Here is a 16,859-nt window from a genome sequence, read left to right as displayed (position 1 = left end):
CGTCCCACAATTTCTTAATCAGACTGCACAATAGTAAGAATTGTGTTCTGAACAAAATTGTTAGTTCTCATACATTCGTCGTCTCAAATATAACGAATCGCATAGGAACCGTATAGGAAGTTATGTATACTGTGTAATCGGGAGTACCCACTTGGTCCTTTTAAACGTATGTTTTTTTTTATTTTAAGGAGATTCATATAAACAACTACAAGTATTAGATACATACAACGCCTATAAGAGTAGTGCAAATAAAGTTGTTATACTATATAATAATATCGAGTAATGACTGTATTTACTTACTGTCTAGATTTTATAAATTCTATTAAAGAAATTCCGTAAGGTTATCTGATGTTAGACCTTATATCACAGGTTCAAAGTTTATTGATGTATACCCAGAGTCTCCGAGATGGACATAACTAAAATTCTGCTCTAAATTAATCGCGATAAAGATTAAATGGTCTATGCCATTAATTCGGCAGTTCACGGCTGTGAGCATCCGCGTGTGAAAAAACACTCACAGTGATGTTCTTGGTCGAGGGCGCAGTGTTGCAGATTAAGGATTCCCTACTACCGATGCCGTTTGTTAAAGTTACATTTGACGCTCAGCTTTGCAAGCAGAACTTCATGACAAAACCTGTTCTTCGATGCACTGTTTTGTTTGTTTTTTTCAGATTGAAGCAATATACTTTGGCGACAGACGCGTGCATGTATCGATGCTGCCGAGAAAAGCCATCGCGATTGCGCGACGACGTATACTCAGTCAGTGCCACCTCCATGGTGTGGTAAGCGCAGTCGACTGCAAGTCACAAAATGGGTTCAAAAATTGCATGGGTCTGGAAGAGTGTTGGTCTTTTTTACCCCCATGCATATGGCCAGATAAATATATTCGCGGACATCGACCTTGAAATGACATCATTTACGTCTTGGAGTTAAAAACGCATCGATAGCACAAACCCTGCAACGCAGAGCTACTGATCGACTTGTCGGGCCCTCTCTGATCACTACGTGAATATGCAGTAGGACACTGTTTCAATCCGGCGAGACATTACTTCTATACTAGGATTGTTTTCATTTGTTCTGTAAAGCAAGTCTAAAGGCAACAACGGTGAGATAAAGAAGTTCTCCTAAAAGAATTTTGATTCTCTCCCAGTTATATGCGTCAACTCGGGCTTCGTTTATACAACAATCTTCTTCATTACCAGTGGCAGTAGGGTTTACGGACACAATTTGTACGGATAAAAGTCGAACAAAATGTTGGTGTTCGTGATATTTTACGGTATTCACAGCAATTATTGATCAAGGCCGATTTCCTATAAGCGGCTGTTTGTGTTTGTTTAGCCGTCTTTGACTTTGATAAACCATTGTCAGTCAGCAAACGCAACAAAGACTGCCGTACTAATGACTGGCAAATCACCGAAAGACTAGCGCGACTGCTGCCGTGTCGTCACCGTCATAGCCATGTACATGTACTCAGCTGCGGTTCGAAAGACCTCTCAACTGATGCAAATAATTGCATGAGGCACAGGGAAATTTCCCGTTCAACAATGTTCGAACTGATGTGTGTCAAGAGGTAACTAAAAATCGTGAGCAGTATCGATCGACAGTACCCAGCGGTGTCACGATGTCACCGATGTTCAGTCGCACTTCTGGGTGCAATGTTTCAAAGCGATCATGTCATGTTTGAAAACAAAACACGGAATGGCAGGAAAATATCGTAATATCTTAAAAGTCTACAAAGATTTAGGTATATCAAGATTTGCTCACCACAAATGGCAAAGAAAATGTATTACTAAGTAGCTGTTACACTATCACCATAGCAATCCTACATCGTTTTAGTTTTATCATAGAACCATAAGGGTCTATGGTTTCATTTCTATGTCATTCGAAAGTTAAACTTACAAGCAAATGCCCTTTTAAATTTCATTATTTCACAGTTGTTTGTTTATGTGTATGTTCCTCATTGTCTATTGTGCCGAAGCTTGTATGAGGTTCATATGTGGCTCACACACTCTTCTACACGATGACGTGAAGTAGTGTGCGGTAGTAATTTGTTCTCTGATTGGGTTCTGCCATGGCCGTTAAGTCAAATCTTATGGGCGCCCAGACAAATATTGAACAAGAAGACGGATTTATATATCCTTGAAGCCATCTATAGTCACTAAATAGATCGCCTACAGATTTGACTGGGGGTTTTTGCCATCGAAAAAATTGTAAGAATGACCGACTTTGTCTTTTTAAGAGGTGCAAAAGAAAATTGATTGCATTTAGATGGAACAAAAATGCCTGCCAGCTGATCAAATAAATGACCTGGTTCTGTCTTTCTTGTCAAGTGTACATCACAGAGAAATGTTTTATACAATTTGGTTTTGATCGAGTCAAACAATGTTATGATGTTCCACCCTCATCACAGCACTATGATTATATATGTTTGAGGGGACGTCAGAATTATTAGAAGTTGTTCAGTCTTAATGTGACTCTAGGAATGTGTTTGTCGAAAACAGTGAGTTAAAGTTATGAACACACAACTTTAAGTATGTCGTAATCAAGTAGTGTCCTTCACATTGATGATATCATTACATAAGGCATATGAAGAGTTTTGCCAAATTGGCAATGTCATAAAGCGTGGAAGAGTGACACCTTAGTTGTTTTTTACTGTTTTTTATATATTCGTCAAGTCACGACAACCGTACAATATATCTAGGTCTTCTTTATTTCACGCATCAGCAGGTTGTTAGAAGGTGTATGAACTGTACTTGAACCTTTTGTGTTAAAAATGTTCAACGTAAATTCATAAAATATTTGTGTTTCAAACACATATTTCATATCATGCTGACCAGTATGAAGCTCTCTGCACCTTGTTCAACTTACCAACTTTGGAGCAACGTCGCTGTTATCTTGATATGATGTTTTTACACAAGTGTGCAACTGGAGTTTATAATTTACCAGATATTTTATCAAAGCTATGCTTTAATGCACCTTGCAAACTTTTGCGCACCTGTCCCACATTCAGACCACCTCGTAGCCGTATCAATGTTTTTAAATTTTCTCCTCTTAACAGACGTATGAGTAATTTTAATGAATTGTTTCGTAATAATCATAATATTGATATTTTCAATGACTCGTTTAAGTCTGACATTAGACAAGTTATTTTTTAATGGCTGTTCTTGTTGAGTTGTTTGCTTTGTTTTTTGTCTGTGTGTGTCCTACACTTCATTTTAGTTTTGTAAATACTTTCTGTTTGGTGCTGTCTTGTTAAGTGTTTTTTAACCGTTTCTTTTGAGCTTTTGAGGAACCTGTAAATGGGACTTGATCCCGTAGGATTTCCGAATAAATAAATAAATAAATAAATCTCTTACTCACCAAAAATATTCACAGTCATGTCACATGAGTATTCACATCTTTGACCTCGTATGCTAACTATCACGGCACGGTAACGTTTCAATTTTATTACTATGATTATGATTATAAAGCAGGAATAATGACTAAAGAGGCTTGAATTGGTGCGTTAGAAATATTTTCTTTACACTTACCTTAGAAAAACCATTTCTATCAGTGTAAGTACCTTTTCCATTTACATTATACCCCTCCGCTATCAATGACTGAATCCGCGACACATGACCATCACTAGCCGCAATAACGAGATCCTATATTTATAAAAAAAGTTGTTTTATTATACATATAACATACCGAATCTATGTAGCAGATTAAAGACACGTGAGATGCAGAGATATATATTGCATTCAATGTTCTTAAAAGAAGTATGCGCAGTGACACGTGAGAATGTTAAAAATACAATACTAGAACTGAAATTGGAAAAGACAGACAGTAGCCACTTGAAGTCGTTTCAGTGTTGTATTTCTATGTAATCCTCACAATTCTACCATCAATATTTAATACTCTTTACTCGTTATGGACATAAAGGCAAGTTTTTATTGATCATATTTACTTTGGCAAATCGATAAGCTGATAATCCATTTCTATCGTTTGATACTTTTTCATATTATAACACATTAAAGAATGTTTCAGGAATGATATACCAGTGCTTGGATCACTTACAGAAAGATTAAAAGAGAGTTATCCATAAGAATTACGAGACTACTCAAGAAGCAACAATCCAATCCTTAGATGTAAAAGTGTGACCAAGAATCCCAGTAGGCACTGTAGTTAACTCCATAGTTCAAGAATGTGAAAGAGGAATCGAATATCTAGGAAGTGGACTATTTATTATATATATATAATATATATATATATATATATATATATATATATATATATATATATGGTGAATTGTGCAACTGATATATAGATAAAAAGTTGAACAAGAGCACGCTGACATTCTGGTTTTTCCTTCTAGACTTAGATGCATTTCTTGCGTACGGCATTTCACTCTATAGGTAAAGCTTCTTAGGTACACATAAAGAGAGTTATAAAGTGTAGAGATCTCAGTGTGTTTATAATTACAACTTGGCAGTAATTAGTTCAATTCTGCGTACACAGAAGTTGGATGAATATTTTTTAAAGTTTTTAAACTTCATCGCCGATTTAGGACACTTTCAAAATGGCATTGCTTCATGGTATAAATGACTTTAAAAGGAGTACAGGAGGATTTGACTGCAAACACTGACATAGCAATCTGGGTTGGAAAGACATGTCACCCGACATTTACTAAAAAGATGAAGAACAATTTTGTTCTTATTATGGTCAATAACAAGCAGAATCCAGTCCTGTGGCTGCTTTAATTGTGGAGCTGCTAGAAATTACGTCAAAGTGTGGAAACACTTGGTAAAAAATCTTGAAACACATAAACCATAATTCTGGCCCCTGTAGTTGAAGAGATGGGAGCAGGTCAAAAGTTATCAAAGGTCTACTCATGTTTCAGATATAGTCGTTGGTGCCATACTTATCATTATTACATTATGTACCACATTTTACTTGCATCGGAGTGCACACGTCTTATGTTAATTAGCATTCTTACTCCGGACTTCTTTTATTTGTCAACAACTTGTATCTTTATGTAAGGAAATCAAAAATGGTTGCCTGCAAGCCGTGTTTCACAGGAGAAACATTCATTTGCACAGAAGATTCAAAGACGTTAGGTATGACATAGTTAAATGTATGCTTTTGTCAAGGGAGAAAATCACAGTACTGAAGTCTTGATACACTTGTATCATTGTAACATTTTTTTATTTATTTTTTTCTTCCTTCGAGCTCTGACAAGCTACAGCTATCTGACAAAATAATGATACTTCAACTCTCTTTCTTTGTTGATTATATTTCTACCGTCTTTGTAAAGAATTTAGCGTAAACCCTGTAAATCTTGAATGGGTCGCTATTTGCTCTTTTCATTCTAACTTTGATTGCAGTAAAAGGTTGAGCAAGACCTGCTCTGCAAATACAAAAATCTTCGCCCTGTACAAACATCTGAACATAATCAGAACTCTGGCTGTAGCATAAAACGGGAAGTCAATGGCATCGTCACATATCAAACATGATATCAAAAATAATAACTTGCAACCTTTTTTCTTCCAAACTTCACATGTCGAGACGGAACACGTCTTTTTGTTTTCTTGGGCTTGCTGGGGATTCTGATGCCCGCCCTTGCTTGACGCTCATGTGGGGACAGACGCAGAATACATCGGAAACCCTGGTAAATACCAAAATACGAAGTATTTGCACTGTCTTGCCATGGAATTCAGTTATGAGATAAGTTGCCATATCAGTCAATACAGAACTAAAACAAAAACTTTTTAACCTTTCATTAAGAGACACGCGACAAAAGGCCAAAGATCACCTGTCAACCTGATTAGGGGAACATTGATATTGTCATAAAATATCAACTATAAAGCACCTCTCTAGCTTGTTTGGTTGCTGAAATACATGATACAGGGTCACCTAAAGTAACTTTCGAAAAATTGGAAGACATTTGTGGTTCAAAATTTATGAAAAGAGAAATTACTCCATATTACTAAATATCATCCAAAAGCCAACCTTTGAACATATTTGTTATTGAGATACGTGAAAGAAGGTAAGTTCTCATATAAAAGTCATTAACAGTTTTATTAAGTTATGGTTCCACACTGTTCAATTTCAAGAAAAGGTTCCCTCCGGCTCTTTTGGCTTCTGATATATATGTAGGCAATTCAGTGGTCATCCTATAGTTTTTTGAAAGTTTTCGAGGGGAACTTGAAAATTTGCTCTGCCTATAGGGGGCCTGAAATTTCTTGGTCCCTTTGACTTTTTAAATTTTCCGATTCCAAGTCTTGGAAGTAAGTCATGAAAACTAATATCATTTCAATATCACCCAATTGTTCTAATTAAACAAAATCTAGAACAATTTGTCACATTTCATGACTTTTATCTCGAAAAATCAAAGCCTGTATGATTTTGTCGCAAAAAGAAGAAGAAAAAACTTGGGCCTAGTAACGAGGCAGAAGCTGTAAGTGTTTTTGCAATATTTCTTTGCAAAATATCAACTATAATTTATTTCTGTCTCCCTACAGCATGCTGAAACACACAATATGCAGTTCGTCGACAAAGCCAGTATATATACATATGCATTAGGTGATAATTTAGGGGGTCCACGCCGAAGTAGTCTTGGGCCCCTTAGAAGATCATTTGAGCAAAAACAATGTGCTCGAGCCACATTCGCTCCGGCCCATATAATGTCCGTTTTGCTTTAGTTAAAATTTCATTAATTTCTGATTTTCACAATCATTGAAAGGTTGTTTCGATACTATCTGGTCAGCTTGTCCATTCAACTTAAGCAACGTCCTTGCTGAGAATGGTGCGATATTTAAAGCAAAATGAAGTTAAAACCTTGTCACAATATCTTCCGATAACTTGTATAGGTGACTTCACGCAATGATTCCACGATTTAATTTCCTGTAAAGGAATCTAATGATATCGCAGATGATGACCAGGTTTCATGTGAACACTTTGAAGAAGAAGTAATTAGGAGAACAAGATGGCTACGTCTTTGTAAATTCGACGTAAAGTGTCGTCCACTTCACTTTACGTTAGCAATGTACGTTTGCCACGACCACAGTCATCGGCGCTCTTATGTACTCGCAGAAAACCGAAACACACTTGACAAACCCTGACATTACAAAATCATGACAAGGAATCATAGTACCAGCTTACCTGTGGGTTTCTACGTTGACTGACAGCCATGGTCATGACATTGTCATCGTAAAGAAGCAACAAGTTTTATGTCTGATAGGTTTGCACGCTCTCAAAGTCAGTCACGTTATCGATGTGCATTGTGGTGTCAATAAATACTGTGTTGTTGCCGACGCTTGGTTAACGTTTAATAAATAAGTAATTTTTGGATATTACATTCAATCAATGATAAGCATTCCTATGCTCAATAAACACAAATGATACGGTCCATATATGGTGATTACACGTTTCCATGTTGAGCGTGTACGAAAAAGTTTAAGCTTATCTGCCATTTACTACTGCCAATCGTCTTGCAGGATTAAATGGTGCAGTGTTTATGGAAATTCAAAGTATAATTCGTTATCAGGTTTTCACATGCAAAACATTCATTCAGATCTGTAGGATTCGGAAGGATATCGAACGTACGGAGTGTTTTTAATTGTTGCATTTATGATTTTCACATATTTTGAGTATTTAGGACGAGTTTCCACGTAGCCCTTAACAACACTTCGACTTGATCTCTGCATGTCTTTGTAGAGTACGGAGGGGCAGGGCTCAAATCTAATTTTTAGTCACTGGTCACCATTGCACTGATTAGGAAGTTAAACAACGTTGGCACAGGCTTCATTCCTTCGGCACGATGACGATTAGCAGGAACCGATCTATACCCAATGGGCAGATTACGTTACAGAACACCTGAACGGGAACGTCAGGTCTTTCTGCATGGAAATTCAATGCATTACATATTAAATTGTTTCCTTGCATCTCAATAAAGAGATGTGAATCAGGATGTTGTTGCTGTTGTTGTTATTATTGTTGTTGTTGTAGTTGTTGTCGTTGTTGTTGTTGTCGTCGTATTGTTGTTGTTGTTGTTTGACAGATAAACTAACTCAAGTATAGTTAATTTCAGTGTCTTTTCGAGCCTAACCACAGCAAAATCAGTTGGAGCACCAAGATAAAAATAAGGTCCGCACTTGTTTAAATTATAAACTAACACTTTATATCCATGCCGTTGCTCCTCCATCTGTCGAGGTACATTTCATCTACGTGTAACGTAAGAGTGGGCCTGAATTGGTTGACCAGGTAAATGATAAATGCTTGCCAGATCTCAATAGATGTTTTTCAAGGTTTCCGTATTATTAAAGTACTTTCTCGCATTTCTTCACGGTCATACGAAGATCAACGACGTGCAAACGATGTACAAATGAGTAAGGTATACAGATGGTTAATATTCAGTCATTACTCCTATATAGTAAAATCTTTTCAACTTGCACGATTTTGATCTCGTTTCTTATTTGTCCCATCCTCGCGCTGTAAATCGAAGAATGACGTCATTTTGGGGCTCTGGATTCTCTACGATTTCAGAAATCTGGTGGTATGGAATTGTTTTGATAAAATTTCCGAAATTTGATTAAAAATGTAATTCTTTAAACTCTCGTTTCAGTGTCGCAAGAGAGATGAAAGTTTAAATATTCCACAAGTCGTCGGTAGCCCTTTCCGCGGTACCGGTCATGAATGGTTAATTACAGGGATTTTTTGCAAAACAAAATTGGAGTTGATAATCCCTAATTTGAACGTCAATAAATTTATAATATCTTCATGCGCTAATTTCTTCAATTTTCAGCAAAATTAGCACTTTTCTGTATTTTATACTCTATTGGTCGAGCGTGTTAATGACGCTCTTCCATTTACTGCATGGCACCATTTTCGAACGCTCTTGATACGTGACCACCGTCGCTTACCCTATGCACTTCTGTGGTTTTATGATGCCGAAGGAAAACAAAAAATGGCTTAAAATTGGCGCATCTTAATTGATTTAACATATATCGCAAATTTGTATGTTATCATTATTTCGAAGTGTGAATGAAGAATTACCTACACCTAACAACGAAAAGTAATACAACACGACATGTTACGAGTGTATCGGTGTGTCCCCCCCCCCCCCCCCCGGCGTGGTATAACCAGGGAGTTATCGAACTCTCAAGTAGAGTTTACGCGCGGAAATGTATAAATTTGCAGACGGACAAGCGGGAAGGTTTCGTATTATGCGCGCAGAACATGGCAATCACAAGTTTACTGATCCGGTGACCTGCTGAGGTCAGGTGTTCAGCAGGGCAGCGGAGCTAGGGCCGCGGTCGGTGGGGCGCGGGGATACATATGCATAGCCAGCATAATTCTGCTGTAATACAATAAGCCGTACTTCCCTTCGCATGTCGGCTTTCATACGACTACTGAAGTTATAAAATGCTGACACAAAATGTATTATTATCCAATGACGATTATATCTTTGCATTTTCACAAAAATATGTTCTAACTCTTGCTACCTTGTCATGTACAGCTAGTTTGTTAGTTTATTCCTTAGTGGAAGATTTTCAAATATTATTTCAAACATCATGGATTTTTACATATAGCAATATGGCAGCAAAACCACGAGACAAATCTTGATGTTTTGTTGAAACTCTAAATTACATATATTACAATACTGAAGATATCAACCAATTTTAAGCTCGGATGGTTTGTTTCTTCAAGAGAAGAAGATTTTTGAATATTGCTGAAAGGTTATAAAAGGTTTCCCACGTATTGCAACATGGCTGCAAATACATGTGACCAATCCAAATGCCACTCACAACTTTGTAGAACTTCACTAATGGTATGAGCTAAAATGGTTCTAGTGAAGATATTTTTAATTAGATTTGTCCTGCAGTTTATAAGTCGAAGCCATTGTTGATTTCACACAGTCCAATATGGCCGCCTATTAATGTGATCAGTTGAAATTTTAAGGGTTAGATGGCCGAGGACTCGTACAGTCTATACACCTTAAAGTTTGAGAGATCTATATGCAGAGGTCGTTTGGTTCTCTGTCGACAAAGAAATTGAAGAAGAAGATGAGAAACAATACGAGCAGGGAGTAGAACTCGTGCAATAACAATACAGGCTTAAGCCCACTTGTCATAGTGTCTTAGCCCGTAAATCGAGCAAATTCATGCAATAACCACCGCTGCTTGTAGCTTATTTGATAGCCCCATCCAACTAGCGCGGGTACCCTAATAGACTGCATATAGCATTGCTGAGGCCCAAGTAGTTCCATGATTACAAGGCTCAGAAAGGGAAGATAGGTTGCTGTTTGATACCTAAATCAACGTTAACAAGTTATTTTTCCATAAATACATTGGTTTTGCAATTCCAATAAGTACAGTCATGGGTTGAACGTCAAATTTCACCCGAGCACCCAAGATCACCAAGAAAAATTAGCATGAAGTCTAGTGTCTTGTCAACGTACAGAAATACAAAGTTTTATTTACCCCTTGTAATTGTTTAGAAACATGAAAGACGTAAATGTTAAACCAAGGTCTTCAAAGATACATTTCGAATAACAATAGTCAACATCCAACCAACAATAAAAACAAAAACACACCTCAAGCACTTCAAGGCGTCAAGAATTATAAATATAGGTAAAAATCATTAAGTTAATCTGAAAGGCTTTGAGAAAAGCACGGATTTTTTTATCAATAACAAACAAATATAAACGTACAAACCATATTTGATACTCAAAAATGTAAAACTAGTTGAAGATTATCCAAGTAATCATCACGTCGGACTAGGGCTTTACTGCCATATCAGTCACTAAAGAACTAAAACAAAACCTCTTTAACCTCCCATTAAGAGACACGTGACAAAAGGCCAAAGATCACCTGTCAACCTAATTAGGGGAACATTGATATAGTCATAAAATATCAACTACAAAGGACCCCTCGAGCTAGTTTGGTTGCTGAAATACATGAATCAGGTCAAGGGTCACCAAACGACTTTCGAAAAATTGGTAGACATTTGTGGTTCAAAATTTATGAAAAAGAGAATTACTCCCATATTACTAAATATCATCCCAAAGCCAACCTTTGAACATATTTGTTATTGAGATACGTGAAGGAAGGTTAATTCTCATGTAAAAGTCATTAACAGTTTTATTAAGTTATGGTTCCACACTGTTCAATTTCAAGAAAAGGGCTCCCTCCGGCTCATTTTGCTTCTGATATATATGTAAGCAAGTCAATGGTCATCCTATAGTTTTTCGAAAGTTTTGGGGTAGAAGAGGGGTAACTTGAAAGTTTTGCTCTGCCTATAGGGGGCCTGAAAATGTTTTTGCCCCTTTGACTTTTTAAATTTGCTGATTCCAAGGCTCGGTTGGTAATTCAATGAAAAACGAATATCAATTTAATGTCACCCAATTGTTCTAATTAAACAAAATCTAGAGCCATTTGTCACATTTCATGACGTTTATCTCGAAAAGTCAAAGCATGTATGATTGTGTCACAACCCCACCCCCCCCCCCCCAAAAAAAAAAAAACAAACAAACTTTGGCCTAGTAACGAGGCAGAAGCTGCAAGTGTTGGTGATTTTTGCAATATTTCTTTGCAATACATCAACTATAGTTTATTTCTGTCTCCCTACAGCATGCTGAAACACACAATATGCAGTGCGTCGACAAAGCCAGTATATATACATATGTATTAGGTGATAATTTGACAAAGCCAGTATATATGCATATGTATTAGGTGATAATTTAATTAGAGTCCAGACTGACTCATATATTAATAATACAAATGCATGTTACACATACAAAGTCTGTGTTTGCAAGCTGATACTTGATAGTTGAATATGCTGTAGGGAGTAGAACAAGAAGGCAGTTGTATAACTATACAAGAATATTGTCAAAATTATCAAGTTAATACAGCTACTGCCTACAGGTAACTGCAACTGCAACTGCAGTGTCACTGTCACTGCATACCTGGGCAGTGACAGAGATAATTCTGACTCTGATGTACATGACAATTGAAGAACGGTTTTGGTCAAATAAAGCTCATGACAGTGAAAGATTGTTGTACACAAGATCAGGCGGGAGAGCAACACATGGAAGAGCAGGAGACTTGAAAAGTTATCGAGGAGTTTTGAATTCTTGCGTATGAGAATAACCACATGTTGAAAAAATTAGGGTCATCATTCTTGACTTTCTAAATGTTCACATTCTCATAGACACATTTATTATAGACTGATATATCCGAACTGTTCACTGATGCGTTTGAAAATGAATCAATTTAAGAACTTAAGTGTGTCTGCAGAAACTGCTATTGACAGATTGTGTTGAACATCTGCGAGCAGAACTGCGCGATAAATGTTCATTTTTTCTGCGCGCACATCCCATACAAGTATGCAGGCTTGTGATAGTTTGGTCGGACTAGATAAAAATGGATCATGTAGAGAGGGGTCAAATTTTTGAGCGTATCGGATGGGATCTGAAAAATAAGATTTCAATCGCGATTCCTACAGAACCCCCCCTTAAACCGTGATTGTGAACGCAGCCTTATATGACCCTATAAGCCCAGCAAGTTTGAGGAAGTTAATTTTGACGGTTTTTTAGTTCCCTGTCAACAAATCAAAAGCAGAAGAAGAAAAAAAAAGGAAGAAAAAGAGGAAGTTAAGCTCGAGCAGTGCGAATAGGTGTCAATACCTATTAAGCCTAGGCCCTTTAGAAGAAATTGAAACTCTAGTAAAAGCAATAGAGGCGGAACTGCAGTTGATGTGATCCCCTAATCAAAGCAGTAAGCAGGGTTACAAGTGCCCAAATGATTGCAATGGCTACATGTGTCCTTTTGGGATACAGTAAAGTAAATCCATGATCATCTGAAGTTATCCTGATTGTGCAGAAAAACGTTTCCCATGGTGATCATTAAAAATAAAAATGAAATGTCTTACGCTTGTAGTTGCTGCGATATGTGAATGTAGGTCAAAGGTAATCCGATATTTAAAGGGAAGAAGACTCGGTAGTGTATTAATCAATATCAAAAAGATACCAAATGTCTACATTCAACAGTTTCTGAATAAGAGATAACTTGGTCAGAGGTCACACAAGCCAAAAAAGTATCCTATACACAAACAATCAATACTACAGCATTTGTGAATGTTAAGATGATTAAATTCGGTCAAAGGTCAACCAAGCGAGGCATTTTGTCGAATAGTTGCATGTTATGCGATCTACGTAAGTAACTAAACCTTTACTGTCATAGCCGCCGAGATACTCGACGGCATATGAAGTACAACGAATGTCCTAAAATCCAATGTTACTACAGAACGCATATCGACATTTTGTAAAGGGTTGATGCTATAATTCAAATTTTGAAGTCAACGTGCAGTCACTTTTTTGACAAAATTCAACTTGACACTACGCCACTCGGCCGATCAAATTTAAATGAGTTACATCCAAAGGTACAATAGGGGTCCACGCCGAAGTAGTCTTGGGCCCCTTGGAAGATAATTTGAACCAAAACAATATGTGCCCGTGCCACATTCGCTTTGGCCTATATAATGTCCATTTTGCTTTAGATAAAGTTTCATTAATTTCTGATTTTCACAATCATTGAAAGGTTGTTTCGATACTATCTGGTCAGCTAGTCCATTCAACTTAAGCAACGTCCTTGCTGAGAATGGTGCGATATTTACAGCAAAATGAAGTCAAAACCTTGTCACAATATCTTCCGATAACTTGTATAGGTGACTTCACGCAATGATTCCACGATTTAATTTCCTGTAAAGGAATCTAATGATATCGCAGATGATGACCAGGTTTCATGTGAACACTTAGAAGAAGAAGTAATTAGGAGAACAAGATGGCTACGTCTTTGTAAATTCGACGTAAAGTGTCGTCCACTTCACTTTACGTTAGCAATGTACGTTTGCCACGACCATAGTCACCGGCGCTCTTATGTACTCGCAGAAAACCGAAACACACTTGACAAACCCTGACATTACAAAATAATGACAAGGAATCATAGTACCAGCTTACCTGTGGATTTCTACGTTGACTGACAGCCATGGTCATGACATTGTCATCGTAAAGAAGCAACAAGTTGTATGTCTGATAGGTTTGCACGCTCTCAAAGTCAGTCACGTTATCGATGTGAATTGTGGTGTCAATAAATAGTGTGTTGTTGCCGACGCTTGGTTAACGTTAATAAATAAGTAACTTTTGGATATTACATTCAATCCTATAAGCATTCCTATGCTCAATAAAGACAAATGATACGGTCCATATATCATGATTAGACGTTTCCTTGTTGAGCGTGTACGAAAAAGTTTAAGCTTATCTGCCATTTACTACTGCCAATCGTCTTGCAGGATTAAATTGGTGCAGTGTTTATGGAAATTCAAAGTATAATTCGTTGTCAGGTTTCCACATGAAAACATTCATTCAGATCTTGGGATTCGGAAGGATATCGAACGTACTGAGTGTTTTTTAATTGTTGCATTTTATAATTTTCACATATTTTGAGTATTTTGGACGAGTTTCCACGTAGCCCTTAGCAACACTTCGACTTGATCTCTGCATGTCTTTGTAGAGTACGGAGGGGCAGGGCTCAAATCTAATTTTTAGTCACTGGTCACCATTGCACTGATTAGGAAGTGTAAACAACGTTGGCACAGGCTTCATAATCTTCGGCACGATGACGATTAGCAGGAACCGATCTTTACCCAATTGGCAGATTACGTTACAGAACACCTGAACGGGAACGTCAGGTCTTTCTGCATGGAAATTCAATGCATTACATATTAAATTGTTTCCTTACATCCCAATAAAGAGATGTGAATCAGGATGTTGTTGCTGTTGTTGTTATTGTGGTTGTTGTTTTGTTGTTGTTGTCGTTATTGTTGTGGTTGTTGTTTGACAGATAAACTAACTCAAGTATAGTTAATTTCAGTGTCTTTTCGAGCCCAACCATAGCAAAATTAGTTGGAGCACTAAGATAAAAATAAGGTCCGCACCTTGTTTAAATTATAAACTAACACTTTATATACATGCCGTTGCTCCTCCATCTGTCGAGGTACATTTCATCTACGTATAACGTAAGGAGGGCCTGAATTGGTTGTCCAAGTAAAATGATAAATGCTTGCCAGATCTCAATAGGTGTTTTTTAAGGTTTCCATATTTATAAACTACTTTATCGCATTTCTTCACGGCCATACGAAGATCAGCGACGTGCAAACGATGAAGAAATGAGTAAGGTATACAGAAGGTTATTATCCCGTCATTTCTCCTACATAGTAAAATCTTTTCAACTTGCATGATTTTGATCTCGTTTCTTATTTTGTCCCATCCTCGCTATAAATCAATGACGTCAAATTATGACGTCATTTTGGGGCTCCGGATTCTCTACGATTTCAGGAATCTGGTGGTATGGAATTGTTTGATAAAATTTCCGAAATTTGATTAAAAATGTAATTCTTTAAACTCTCGATGAAAGTTTAAATATTCCACAAGTCGTCGATAGCCCTTTTCGCGGTACCGGTCGTTAATGGTTAATTACAGTGATTTTTGCAAAACAAAATTGGAGTTGGTAATCCCTAATTTGTACGTCATTAAATTTACAATATTTTCATACGCTAATTTCTTCAATTTCAGCAAAATTAGCACTTTTCTGTATTTTATACTCTATTGGTCGAGCGTGTTAATGACGCTCTTCCATTTACTGCATGGCACCATTTTCGAACGCTCTTGATACGTGACCACCGTCGCTTACCCTATGCACTTCTGTGGTTTTATGATGCCGAAGGAAAAAAATGGCTTAAAATTGGCGCATCTTGATTGATTTAACATATATCGCAAATTTGTATGTTATCATTATTTCGCAGTGTGAATGAAGAATTACCAACACTTACAACTAAAAGTAATGCAACACGACATGTTACGAGTGTATCGGTGTGTGCCCCCCCCCCGGCATGGTATAACCATGGAGTTATCGAACTCTTACGCGCGGAAATTTTATGTATATCAGGATATCTCGGAAAACTAAAATATACAGTCTTACTTTTTTAATGCTTAAATCTCACAAAATTAGGTAAGTTTTATGTAGAATTAAAACCTGTAAAACGTGTGAAGTTTTAGGATAAGGAGTTCGTAAAATAGGTAGGTTGGATTACCTACTGAGTATACATGTAGATTTTGTTACCATCAGTTTTTATGACAGGACATATCGACAAATATATATTACAGAAAGTCATTAACTTAGGTTTTAATGAATTGATCTTTTTTCAACTGATTAAATGTTGTATAAATTACAACTCACAAAAACAACATGATGATGAAGCAAAGATTGACTGAGGGAAAACTCTGACACATATCCACGAAATCGAGGATAGACCTTTGTACTGTCGTTTGTTGATAGTTATAATTTTCAGCACGACTATATCATTGCAGGTCGTAAATTCAACACTTGACTCTTTGCTTTAGCAATCGTACTCACACTTATCATCCTCTGCTTAATTCATTCTTAAACACACAAGTCACTTTTTTCTAGCCATGTACTTCCACTCTCTCGAAAAAAATTGTAACACCTTCAATATCCATAAAAGAGTGTGTAGAAATAGTGGTGTTTATTTCAAATACTATATTCATGAATATGCAGGCAAAATTCAGTGGATGAAATTTTATTTAATGCTGTATCATTGATACAAGAAATATGCCACTGGATCCAGAAATCCTAAGCGTACAAGTTTGGCATGTACTTGATTTTTAGGGCAGCCCAGAAATAAATATTGAACAAACATTATTAATTGCTTGGTAGGCTTTTCACAAAACTAGTACAGAATGAATGAATGAATGAAGAATGAATGAATGAATGAATGAATGAATGAATGAATGAATGAATGAA

General features: G+C 36.9%; 1 protein-coding gene across 1 annotated transcript in view; it reads right to left on the bottom strand.

Moving 5' to 3' along the window:
* The window catches only part of LOC139120036 (uncharacterized), a 35,745-nt gene extending 21,619 nt beyond the window's left edge, over window positions 1–14,126 (bottom strand). Inside the window, exons 1-2 of the mRNA XM_070684053.1 lie at window positions 13,997–14,126; window positions 3,531–3,644 (exon numbers count right to left, since the gene is read on the bottom strand). Coding sequence (XP_070540154.1) covers window positions 3,531–3,644; window positions 13,997–14,032 — 150 coding nt within the window. The 5' untranslated portion in view covers window positions 14,033–14,126. The remainder of the gene's footprint in view (window positions 1–3,530; window positions 3,645–13,996) is intronic.
* Window positions 14,127–16,859: the final 2,733 nt, after the last annotated feature.

Source organism: Ptychodera flava, chromosome 20 (assembly GCF_041260155.1).
Source record: "Ptychodera flava strain L36383 chromosome 20, AS_Pfla_20210202, whole genome shotgun sequence".
Taxonomy (NCBI): Eukaryota; Metazoa; Hemichordata; class Enteropneusta; family Ptychoderidae; genus Ptychodera; species Ptychodera flava.
Note: the sequence above shows the minus strand (reverse complement) of the source record. Positions and strands in the feature narration are given on the sequence as shown.